This window comes from Bombyx mori, chromosome 24, assembly GCF_030269925.1.
Source record: "Bombyx mori chromosome 24, ASM3026992v2".
NCBI lineage: Eukaryota > Metazoa > Arthropoda > Insecta > Lepidoptera > Bombycidae > Bombyx > Bombyx mori.
Genome location: NC_085130.1, coordinates 16586509 through 16598012, shown reverse-complemented (window position 1 = coordinate 16598012; position 11504 = coordinate 16586509). Strand labels below are relative to the sequence as shown.

General features: G+C 36.7%; 1 protein-coding gene across 2 annotated transcripts; it reads right to left on the bottom strand.

The window, feature by feature from the left end:
- Nucleotides 1-15: 15 nt before the first annotated feature.
- Nucleotides 16-8007, bottom strand: LOC101746339 (serine hydrolase-like protein). 2 transcript variants are annotated; one of them, XM_021348199.2, is made up of 6 exons: nt 5293-5529; nt 4847-4996; nt 3803-3964; nt 2369-2476; nt 962-1241; nt 16-349 (listed from the first exon to the last, which is right to left on the bottom strand). In XM_021348199.2, the coding sequence occupies exons 2-6, from the start codon at nt 4860-4862 to the stop codon at nt 46-48; spliced, it is 870 nt and encodes a 289-aa protein (XP_021203874.1). In that variant the 5' UTR covers nt 4863-4996; nt 5293-5529; the 3' UTR covers nt 16-45. The 2 variants fall into 2 exon arrangements, with proteins under 2 accessions (XP_021203874.1, XP_004926490.1); XM_004926433.5 differs by lacking the exons at nt 4847-4996; nt 5293-5529 and adding an exon at nt 7814-8007.
- Between the last annotated feature and the right edge of the window lie 3497 nt (nt 8008-11504).

Below are 11504 nucleotides of genomic sequence, written 5' to 3'. Positions count from 1 at the left end.
AAAAGAAAGCATTCGTTTAGGTTTATTATTTTATTAAATATCCAATCACAGTTTAGATTTCCCGAAGTCCTTATCCAAAAATTCGGAGATATGTTTGGCGCAGCGCTCCGGATTTGTCAGATGAACGTCATGTCCACCCGTCACTGACACGATAAGAAAATTCCCACAGTTCTCCTCCATTTTGGTAAGGATTTCCTTGACGGCTTGTATTCTGTCCGCTGAACCCCCTCTTTCTTCGGTGGCTCGCAGCAATAAAGTGGGAGGAGAGTTTCTCGAGAACAATTCATAGTAATATTCTTTTGGATAGTTTGAGGGTGCTAGTAACTTCAATCTGTTGTCCCAAGATAGGCTGGAATTAAAAAAAAAGGGTAGTTATGAGCGTTTTGGACTGTGTAGTGTTAAGTGCACGATTCTGAGAAAATAAAACAAAATGGCGGCTTTTCTGGTTTGAAATAATCTCAGTGAATTAACATTTTATCGGAGCATTCCTTAATTAAACTTCATCTCATTCTATCCAAATTAATTTTCATATAACAGAATAAATGTATATAAATAATAATTTCTTAAAACTGAACACTGGCAGCAATGGTATAAGCAAGGAAACGATTGGCTAAAAGGTCTTGTGGCCGTTAGCCGTAAATAAATAACAAAGCCGATTGCCATACCGAAAAAAAAAAAATTCACCCGAGAATAGTTAGAATATATTACATTAGCGAAGCTGCCAATCGGGGTTTATGAAGTCTGAGTATATTTTAATCCCACACACACAGGACCCTAATCCTTCATATCCTTGTTCTATACTCAAGCTCTCACACAGCGCGGACATAGTTTCGACCTGATGTATCACGACTAAATGGCGACATTCATGTTTTTGGCTTGAATCTTAAAAGTAAATCTTAGCTTGAGGATGTCAGGTCTGAAAACGGTTGCTTTAAAAAAAAAAACTACTTTCGTCACTCACACAAATCTGTCATCTCCGATTTCAATCAAGTTCCTAGATAGAATTATCTCAGCTTGTTCTCTATTAACGCCTCTAGCTTTGACGACAGCTTTCAAAGCTTCCTCTTTGCTGTAAGCTTTCCTCTCTGAAATCTGTTTGTGGTAGTCGACGTAGTGAGCGTCATAAAAACTTTTGTAATATTCATTCATCGGCACCATTTGTAAACGTTGCAACGAAAGACCCACGTCGAGGAGAATCAGTTTTTTTATTTGGCCCGGATTGATAGCGTTGTAGAACATGGCTTAAAAAAAAAAACAATAAGTGTCAAGTTTATTTCAGTATTTTTTGGCGGGAACGCGAGGCTGTGTGGCTGCGTTCCTCTAACTTGTCAAATAGACGGCGATTCGATCATCTTTAACTAAGGAAGGTAGAGGTAAGGAGAACCGTCTCTGTGTGTAAAAAGTGTCCGTTAAAATCTGCTAAATAAGGGTGGCGCTACAGTAGCAACCGGGTAAATTTTGAAAAAGGCGCTGAAAGTTATTAGAATAAGATAGAGAAATAAAAAAGAACGAAAGAACCAAAGACCTCACATGTTTACGTAGTCCAAACTAATTTCGTCAATATAACCTAAAATTATTGCTGTCGTAAAACGTGGAGACATCGATTGCATTTTCTTATCAGCTTTAAATAAAATACTTTTTGTCATTTTGTAGTGCTTACAGTTCTTTCGTTAAATTTTTAGTTCTTTATCTTATTCTAAAAACTTTCAGCGCCTTTTTTTAAATTTACCCGGTTGCTACTGTAGCGCCACCTTTATTTAGCAGATTTTAACGGACACTTTTTCACACATAGTGACAGTTTTCCGTACCTCTACCCTCCATGCCTACACTATTTTACCCCATTCGATTAGCTGAAGGAGTTTTTTTGTCAATATTTTTTGCCAAATGTTTTAACTATGAATGGCTCTCAAGTAAAGTTGCAAAAATATCGTTTCAAGCCAAAAATCGGTTGTCTGTAAAGTCGGTTTACTGACGATAGTTGAACGTGACAACGTCATAAGAAAATACTGATGGAATGGTTTCATTTTTCAATTATCGCAATTATCGTTGCTGTAAACAATTGACACCACTTTAACTTTTCACTGAACTCCATATTTGACGAAAACATATAATTGTATAGCAGCTGTCCACGCGGATACATCGCTCACTCAAGTAGGAGAGAGACAGATGTCGAACGCTGCCGAACGCGGGGGCCGATTGTGCCTCTTTGTCGCTCGTTGCGCGCTCTCGCTTGCACTTCAAGCCTTAAATGGAACGCCTCAGAGCGAGGTAACGCCGCATGAGTCTTTTTTTTTCGTGCGTGCAGCCGGCTCCATCGAATTACAAGACGTTGTCACGTCAATAACCTTTCACCAATTGATATTCGTACCTTGTTCGCCGCCCATAGAATGTGCCATACATGTAAACGTCGTCCAACCCAAATGCTTAGCAACGTATTCTATAACGGGCGTGAAATGAAGCCTAGATAACTTTACGCCTGAAAAAAAAAAAATTAAAATGGATTTCTTACTAGTTAATGAATACAATAGACGAATATATAATAGTAATGTACGTATGAACGCTTTTTTATTGGCTTCGCCTATATGTATGTACCCCATCTTTGAACGTAATTAACACCTACATCAAAATCTCAAAACATATCAATAAGCATTGATAATACAATAATTTGACCCACTATTCTGACCGGATTTGTTCCGATAGATTATATCCAAAGATAGTTTTTTTTTATGAATGAAGGATTATTGGTAGCCCGGAGGCTTTTCAGTTTTTTCAGGACAGGTAGGTGAGCAAAGACCAGGATGGGTGGGATTAGCTAACAGCTGCCCGAGCGCCTCCGAAGGAGACCTAGTAACTCAAGAGCAGCTGCTTCACCAATGCATCTACTACCGGATCGGAATCGCGACCCGCTGAGAAGATCCGGCGAGAAACTCAACGGGCTGATGTTTCGATAAGGTTACACGTGGAGCTCTTTGCCGAGTTCAACGGTTACCAGAGTCCCTAAGCCTGCTCCTAGTGTTAGAGCTAAAGGCGTCTAATGCAACGGTTATTTGACCTGGTAGAGCCGTAAGGACGTGTCTAGGGCGTCTATGGTGACTGGCTCCTACGTGGACAGGATGCGAGGAGTAGTCAGGGGCAGTCACGATAAGGCGATTATAATGAAGAGATAAATTGTTCGCGCCAATTACACATTCGAAGTGCACCCCGCCTATTTCTGCCGGGAAGCAGTAATGCGTTTCGGTTTGAAAGGTGGGGCAGCCGTTGTAACTATACTGAGATCTTAGAACTTATATCTCAAGGTGTGTGAGCTCATCCACATATCTGAGCAATAAAAAAAAAAAAAAAAAATACCATGACATAATCTTCGAGACAAGCACATGACTACTGGCAGAATCATGCAATTCTTTTTTTGTTTTACTAAGTTTTTGTAAGGAAATTAATAGTTTAAACAACTTTAAAGCAACCCCAATCGCACCAACAATAAAAAAAATGAAAATCACATTTTTTCTTACACTATTTTTAATTCAAATTTATTAAAATTTATTTTCTATTTTTTTGTTGAATTTCAATTTTTTTATTTTTTTTTTAAATATTGTATTGTGATCGGTCCTTAACAAGTATGCCAAATTTCGAGTTAATCCGACGTTTTGAAGGGGGTTAAAATTATGTTCAAAGATTCCGTTACATACTAACATACATACGTTTGAAGCTAACAAAAGCGTATTAAAAAATAACGAATATGGCTTAAGAAAAAAGGAATTCTTTAAAGTTTAAAAAAAAAAATAGAAATATAACAATTTCATACCAATCGGGAAAGCATCTGACTTTCCATGTCCGGGCATGTCATATCCAACATAATAATATTTATCCGGGAGCAGTTCCAGTAATGGAATGTAGGTGGCCACACTGTCCTGACGACCGTGTATTAGCAGTATTGGATCACCCCGTGGATTACCCCAGGATACGACTGAAACAGTAGATCAGGTACACATTACGTTGTGATATTCATAGTGATCCCTGAAGACATTCATGACAGGAATAAATTTTTTTTAGACTAGACAGGTAAGACCTCAAGGTCTACCTGTTAGGTAGTTACTGAAGCTCATGGACATCAATAAAATAAATGGCGCCACCCACTTTGAGACACGAGTTCTAAGTCATACCTACCTGCTACCCATACGGGCTCAAAATCCTACCAGTTGTATCGAAAAGAATTAGCAACTTGTTTTTGTAACTAATCTCATCTTCGATCAACAATAGTAACTAGATAAAGGGATACGTACAAAATTAAAGCAAAAACTGTCCGCGTGAATATATACTTATATAGCTACATTCGTTTACTAACAAACGGAGAAAAAAGTTTTGAAACACTTATACTTTCAAACTAATAACAACTATGGCACCTAGTAATAAAGTCACAAATCTCCAAAACATTATCTAATACTTACGATCATTCGTCACATAAAACGAGCAAAGCAATAAATTACTCCTGTCACTTACCAATAAAAAGACATATTTTAAACAACTTTTAATGTTAAATCAATCTTAAGGTGCAACAAATAAAGTAACTTTTCCCTTAATTGCTCTGAGAACTAACATCGTTTTGCTTTATTTATTTTTGCTTCTTGAAATGCCGATTTCTATTTACTACAGGAGGTAAGGGAGTCGCGCTTAACACTAAAATAATTTATTAATGAATTAAAGTAAAAGTTTAGTTGTTTACTTTTTATGTTTTGGAAATGTATGTTTGTTAGTATCTATACATTACTTATTATTTTATTAGCGTTACGTTTTTGTGTAATATATATTTTTAACGTTTAAACGGTTTCAAGCGTGGTATTTTTATTACAATGTTTCGGCCACATTTCAGTAGCCGTGAGCTCGGAAGGCAAAGATGTCCAGTGTCAATAAGCGGAGTTCTTAGCTGGCTTATAAAAGTCATCTCTTTTTTCTCTGGCGACAATCGAGATCCATTCTGCACACGTGATTGCTAGGAAAGCTAAAATAAAAATGGAAAGCTAAGTATCTAATGAGAGTCCAACAAACAGACACAAAAGCAGCATTAACCAATTTTAACCAACTAATTTTGAAGTGCTGCTAACAAATTTTAAAAAATTATTACAACACGAATCTACTCCATGCATTTACTGTTCTGTTAAGCAAAAGTTTGTCCATGTGCTGGCCGAGCCTTGGCCAACATTTGTAGCGGTGGTTAAAAATCGGTAATTTTGTTCAAAATTTAATATTATTTATAAGTTTAAAGCTTACAATATAGTTTATACTTCATGTACTTACCGAAAGTAAGATACTCCGGCCGTTAAATTGCTTTTTCGGGCCTTATTTTTGCAACTTTTGAATACACACTGCGGTATTGTGAGACGGGTTGACATTGGCTGTGTTTGAAGTGAACTAAACAAAATAAGAGCTCACATTTCAAGTGCGCTGTTATTTGACGAGACGGATTTTATGCACCGACCCGAAATCTAGTTACTATTGTTGATCGAAGAATCTCATGCTTACTTTCTTTTGTGTGATTCGCATAAGCATCTCTATTTCTGATACACTGAAAATGTGGTTTGTAATTTAAAAAGTAAGATACCAGTATACTGTTCTGATATAGGTATTTATAGAAGATGTCATTTTGAATTATAAATGTAACATTTATTACTATGTATAAAACGGTAATAATCTCTTTTTTTTCTTTTTCTTTTTCTTTTTTTCTACCTATGCTGATAGCCTTAAGAGGCTATTTCAGCTTCGCCCTAACGTTTGTAGGTGAGCTCACGGGGCTCAAACCTGACTACGATGCTAACACGAACCCTAGCAAGAGTTGTGCTTTGCAGAATCTACCACCGGATCGGAAACGCGACCCACTGAGAAGATCCGGCGAGAAACTCAGTGGGCTGTGTCTGAGAGTTAATTTGTTCGTCGAGCCCTTCGTCGCAAGCCACGGGTTCGACGAGAACGGTGACCGGTGCTTGAAGTACCTAGAAGTACCTTCTGCTCCATTTGAAGGTTATTTAGAAGAGATCGCTTTTAGCAATAAGACCGCCTATTGTACATTTATATTTGTTTTGATTTTATAATGTAATGTTAAATGTAGCATACTCTATATAACTTATTCCCATAACTATTCATAGAGAAGCAAAAGTTTTTAAGTCAAGTCGAGCAAGCTGACTGACAATTTTAACATAAAGAGGTAGTCAAAGCTTATATAGGCATCAAAAGATTGAAGATTTTCGGATTATAAATGTATAAAAAAAACAATCTTTTTCATTTAATGTGATATGAAAATAGTTTTCCTCACGGCTTAGCTACATCCTTGGCATTGTCAAGTATATGAGTGACCATACCTAATCACCAACAGGCTATAGAAAACATTATAGTAGGTTAGAGGGTGCTAAAAATGTGGCAGTGGTCACTGACAATGGACTTTATCACCTGGTGCTCAATGCTCAGAGATACCTGCCATTGGTAAGACCTACTGGTGGTAGGATCTTTTGTGAGTCCACGCAGGTAGGTACCACCACCCTGCCTATTTCTGCAGTGAAGCAGTAATGTCTTTCGGTTTGAAGGGTGGGGCAGCCGTTGCAACCATACTGAGACCTTAGAACTTATATCTCAAGGTGGGTGGTGCATTTACGCGATAGATGTCTATGGAGTCCAGTAACCTCTTAGCACCAGGTGGGGTGTGAGCTAGTCCACCCATCTAAGCCATAAAAAAGAATACCAGCATTGAATAAGAGAAGAACTAGGGCAATTGACATAGTCCGATGGATTGCAAGGTTGAAATGGCAGTGTGCAGGGCATGTTGTGCATAGAAGAGATGGACACTGGGACAGAAAAGTTCTTTTGTACACAGTCTCCAGTGTGTGGTGGACCTCCCATGATCTGGACAATCTGCTAAATGTAGCGGGAATCCACTGGATACAGACTGTGCAGGACTGTTCATTCTGGGAAACTTTGTGGGAAGCCTAATAATTATGAGAATGATGATGACATAGACATTAGATATTACATTGAAAAACTGGATCCATAAAGTTTAATTCTGAAGTTATATTTCATCACAACAGTCCCATTCATTGAAACAATACATATATATTTATATCACCCACTTTTACATTATCTATTGGTAATAATTGTTAAACTATTACTAACAACTGTTTTTTAAGTTCAGATTATTGATTATAACCAAAATTTCAATCAGGTCATGGTTTTGTTTTCTAATTAAATAAACAAGAATGGTTTGGAATGTAAGTGTGTAATTTCAAGTGTTGTAATATAAAATATAATATTATGCAATCAACAAAGTAGACACCATACAATGTTTACATAGTTATAACTTTTTTATTTATTGGTATAGATTGGTGGACGAGCTAATAGCCCACCTGGTGTTAAGTGGTTACTGGAGCCCGTAGACATCTACAACGTAAATGCTGCTACCCACCTTGAGACATGAGTTCTAGGGTATCCGTATAGTTACAACAGCTGCCCTACCCTACAAACCGCAACGCATTACTGCTTCACGGCAGAAATAGGCAGGGTGGTGGTGCCTACCTGTGCGGACTCACAAGACGTCCTACCACAGGTAATTACAATAATAGTATTACCTAACCATTGAATTTACAATGCACAATGACTATAATGGAAATGTAACCACAACAATACGGTTTTATATTTTACTCGCAGCCATATCTACCGCGATCGTAACGGTAAGTTATCATCATGTATCGTGAAGATCATAACTTAAGCTAAAGCACTGTCTGCACAAGGAAATTAAGTTTACTTCATACAACTTCAGATGCAATCGACTTACGCGTTAATTTCCCCCAAGGCAATGGGATCGTCCATTCTTTAAGTACTTTCATTACAGTTACTAAAATTATATAGGTATGTAATATACAGGGTAAATTTTTAATCTAGGTTTCATTCAAATAAAAATATTTCATTCCAAAGTCCATGTTGTTTACATTTGTTTGAAGTTTGTGTTCTTTGACATACGTAGATACCAGTGTTGCCACCTTAGATTTTTTTATGGCGCTAGGTCAAGAGAAAAATTTCGCCAGATTTCGGAAATTTTGTTAATAAAAAAACCACTAACTTCCGCTAAGTTTTTGACCTTGAATCAGACTAAAGAAATCCTAAGTCGATTATGTTTAGTGCCAGTTGCACTAGTTCCGTAATAAGGCATCTACGATTGGTTAAAAGACAGTTTTGAATGAATGATTCGTTAGCTTTATACTACGGGAGCTCATCTAGAAACTGTAAAACTGGCTCCTAATATTCTATTGACAGTAAAATAAAACCAAATTAATATGTTTATTTTTTAATCAGAAGAATAAATAAGAGAAGAATAAGAATTAGAAGAGTAATGTGTGTAAATTAAAATGTAGTCTAAAAAATTTAGTGAAAATCATCTACAACTTTATAATCATTCTTACTCGTAGATGCTACCGTCGACGCTAAAGGTGTTGATAGCTGTAGTCTTGTGGTTTTGTAAGATTATTTTGTGTTTAGACCGTTATTAAGTGCTATGACATCGCTTGGTAATTCATAGTTGAAATACTTTGCATCAATAGCTTTAAGCCTATTTTTTATAAAAATAATAGTATTTAAAAGTGGACCAGCCATCCTGTTCCGCAGTTTGCTTTTTACAATATTCATTACACTAAATACTCTTTCGATACCCGCATTAGAATGGGACAAAGTACAAACAAAACATTCATTAACAAACGACCTCCCCTAGGAATTCCCCGGTTATAGAGTACCTAAGCTGAAAACATTATCATGAAATTTCGGGATATCAGGAGATTCCCTATCAAAAGTATCTTGCCAGATTCTTTATTGAAAAACCGCCAAAAACCACTAAAAATAATAAATGCGCTATAGAATGAAAAAATACCACTAAACGCCTCGAAAAATCATCAGTTCTGGTGGGAAAACCACCAAGGTGGCAACACTGGTAGATACATACGGTGCTTGACGTAATAATCACTGAAGTAGGAAACCTATGGAAATGAAACGTCAACGAAAAATTCGTGCCACTGTGACGTCATCTGGCCACAAAACATGGCGGTTTTAGTGCTGCCCAGAAGATTTTAATGTTAGTAGATTTTATCGATAAACGTTCTTGGCTTATTTTATTTTAAATATTGTTGAGTATGAATGTATTTGTAGAATTTATACTTTAATAGGTATTAAGTATATTATTATGTGCAAAGATGATGTGATTTAGATATTATGTGAAATCTAAGACGAGTTCGTGCTTCAAATTTTCCAAGTAAACGATATGACGATTTTTAAAATTTGCTACACTGATTTTATAAAGTTGTCGTTTGCCGCAAAACATAAAGATATGGCATAGTACAGTGCCATCAGCCCATTTCTAGCATGCTGAATGTTATCGTATTTTGAGTACGTGTTTTTCTTAGACTATTACAATCTATTTTAAATTGTTTTGCTGGCTCTAAAGTCCGTAACAGACTACCGCAGCGCACCTCAAGGAAGGTGCACCGCACCATTTGAATCACTCTCACTTGAGAGTGATTCAAATTTTAAACTTATCAAGGGACCGCCTGATAAAAAAAAAACACCTACAGAACATTTATTCGTTAATGAAATTACAAACGTCCTTCCTTGTGACTTCCTCTCTAAAATCACTTAATTAATAAATATTTAACGAATTTACAATAGTGTTTTACTCACTGCGGAATAAAACTATTTTATTTAAATAGTTCCGAAGAGATTTTGTCAGTAGCCTTTTTCCCGAAATATCTAAACAGAATGTCTAAATATGTTTTGATGACATATTTTAAAGAGGTATTTATGATTAGTGTCATAATGAATAGATTCCGACCGAAAAATTGTGTCCGATATTTCGGATTTTTTTTTTCCTATGTAAGCTGAGAGCCTTGAGAGGCTATTTCAGCGTAACCCTAACGTTTGTAGGTGAGCTCACGGGGCTCAAACCTGATGAGATTCGGATTCAAATATATTATTAAGTATATAATCTGTTTCGGATGAGGGCTCCATAATGAATTTAAATATATATAGATAATAGTTTTGGGGCATCGACCTTCTTGAGATCCTATAAAATATGTTTTAATTATTATTTTTGTATGTTTTAAGCATGATAAAATTAGAAATTTTATATAAGCAATCATATTAAATCGATATCAAAGTCAATAAATAATGTACAACCCAAAACAGACGGCCGAACTGACGTGACAATGACATTTGGCGCGCTAAACATGGCGGATTTTCGGCCACATTAGACGGAGACGGAGACATTTACGTATATTCATGTTTCATTTTATGTACGCACTGAAATACTGTTATATTGTTTTCCTGCGAGTTAAAGTGCTGAGTAAGAACGAGATAGATATATGTTTATGTGTGTGCCTTCAAAATGGGTGCTATTTATATAAGCAATTGTACGTATAGAACAATATGTCGTGTCCCTACTATATAGGTCTATGGTAATAATAGAGATGTGTCAACTCCACGTATGTAAGTCGAGTGGCGATTTAATATCGAGTTGAATAATGTGAGGGAGTTCAAAAAGAGTCCCTTCTTTATTTAGCCGTAAAGTCGCGTTTTATATAATTAACACCACAATTGAAACAATAGAAATTTTATTGTTGTAGCGACATAAACAATTCTGTTATTATATTTCATTTTAATTTTATTATAAAAAAAGAACACAATATTCCTAACCCAAAAGTACATGTTATTACGAGGGCGGCACTGAAAATTTCGGGAATTAACGAAGTGACACAACATTACTATTTAAAAATGTATTTGTTGCTTTTCAAAGTATTCTCCGCGAAATTTGACAAGTTTTTCCATACGATGGAACCAATCATTGAAGCAACCATTCCATTCGGAAGTTGGGGTCTCCAAAATGACCGTTTTGTAGGCGTCCACAGCTTCTTCAGGTGATGAAAATCTCTGTCCACGCAATTTATTCTTTATTTTAGGGAAAGTATAGAAATCATTAGGGCTTAGGTCGGGGCTGTACGGCGAATGGTCTAATAATTCTATGTTTTCTTGCTCTAAAAACTCTTTTGTTCTGTGCGCGGTGTGAGAACTCGCATTGTCGTGATGGAGGATGATGCGGCGGTTGCAGTTCTCTTTACGGAGTTCAGAAACGACCTGTGGCAAACAAATGCTAGCATACCATTCTGCATTAACCGTTCTTTGTCCCTCAAGAGGAATAGTCGTAACATGGCCGGTTTTGGAGACAAACGTGGCCACCATTTTTTTTGCAACACTCCGTGAACGAACAATTTTTGTTGGCTTTAACTCATTTTCGAACACCCAAACTCGTGACTGGTTTTTTGTTTCGGGTTCGTACGCGTATATCCAGGATTCGTTACCTGATACAATGTTGTATACAGCATTTGAGGATCCTGCGTGGAATCTTTCGAGAGTTCTGACGCACCAAGTAACGCGAGCCGCTTTTTGCTCTTCACAGAGCGAATGCGGTATCCATCGGGAAAACAACT

Bases quoted from the DNA above. Each gene is read 5' to 3' on its own strand.
- LOC101746339 (XM_004926433.5), bottom strand. From the start codon at position 7,865: ATGAAAGTACTTAAAGAATGGACGATCCCATTGCCTTGGGGGAAATTA. The intron at 1,242-2,368 runs GTACGAATATCA...TTTTTTTTTAAG, and splicing joins TTCTATGGGCGGCGAACAAG to CCATGTTCTACAACGCTATC. The intron at 350-961 runs GTGAGTGACGAA...TTTTAATTCCAG, and splicing joins ATCGGAGATGACAGATTTGT to CCTATCTTGGGACAACAGAT.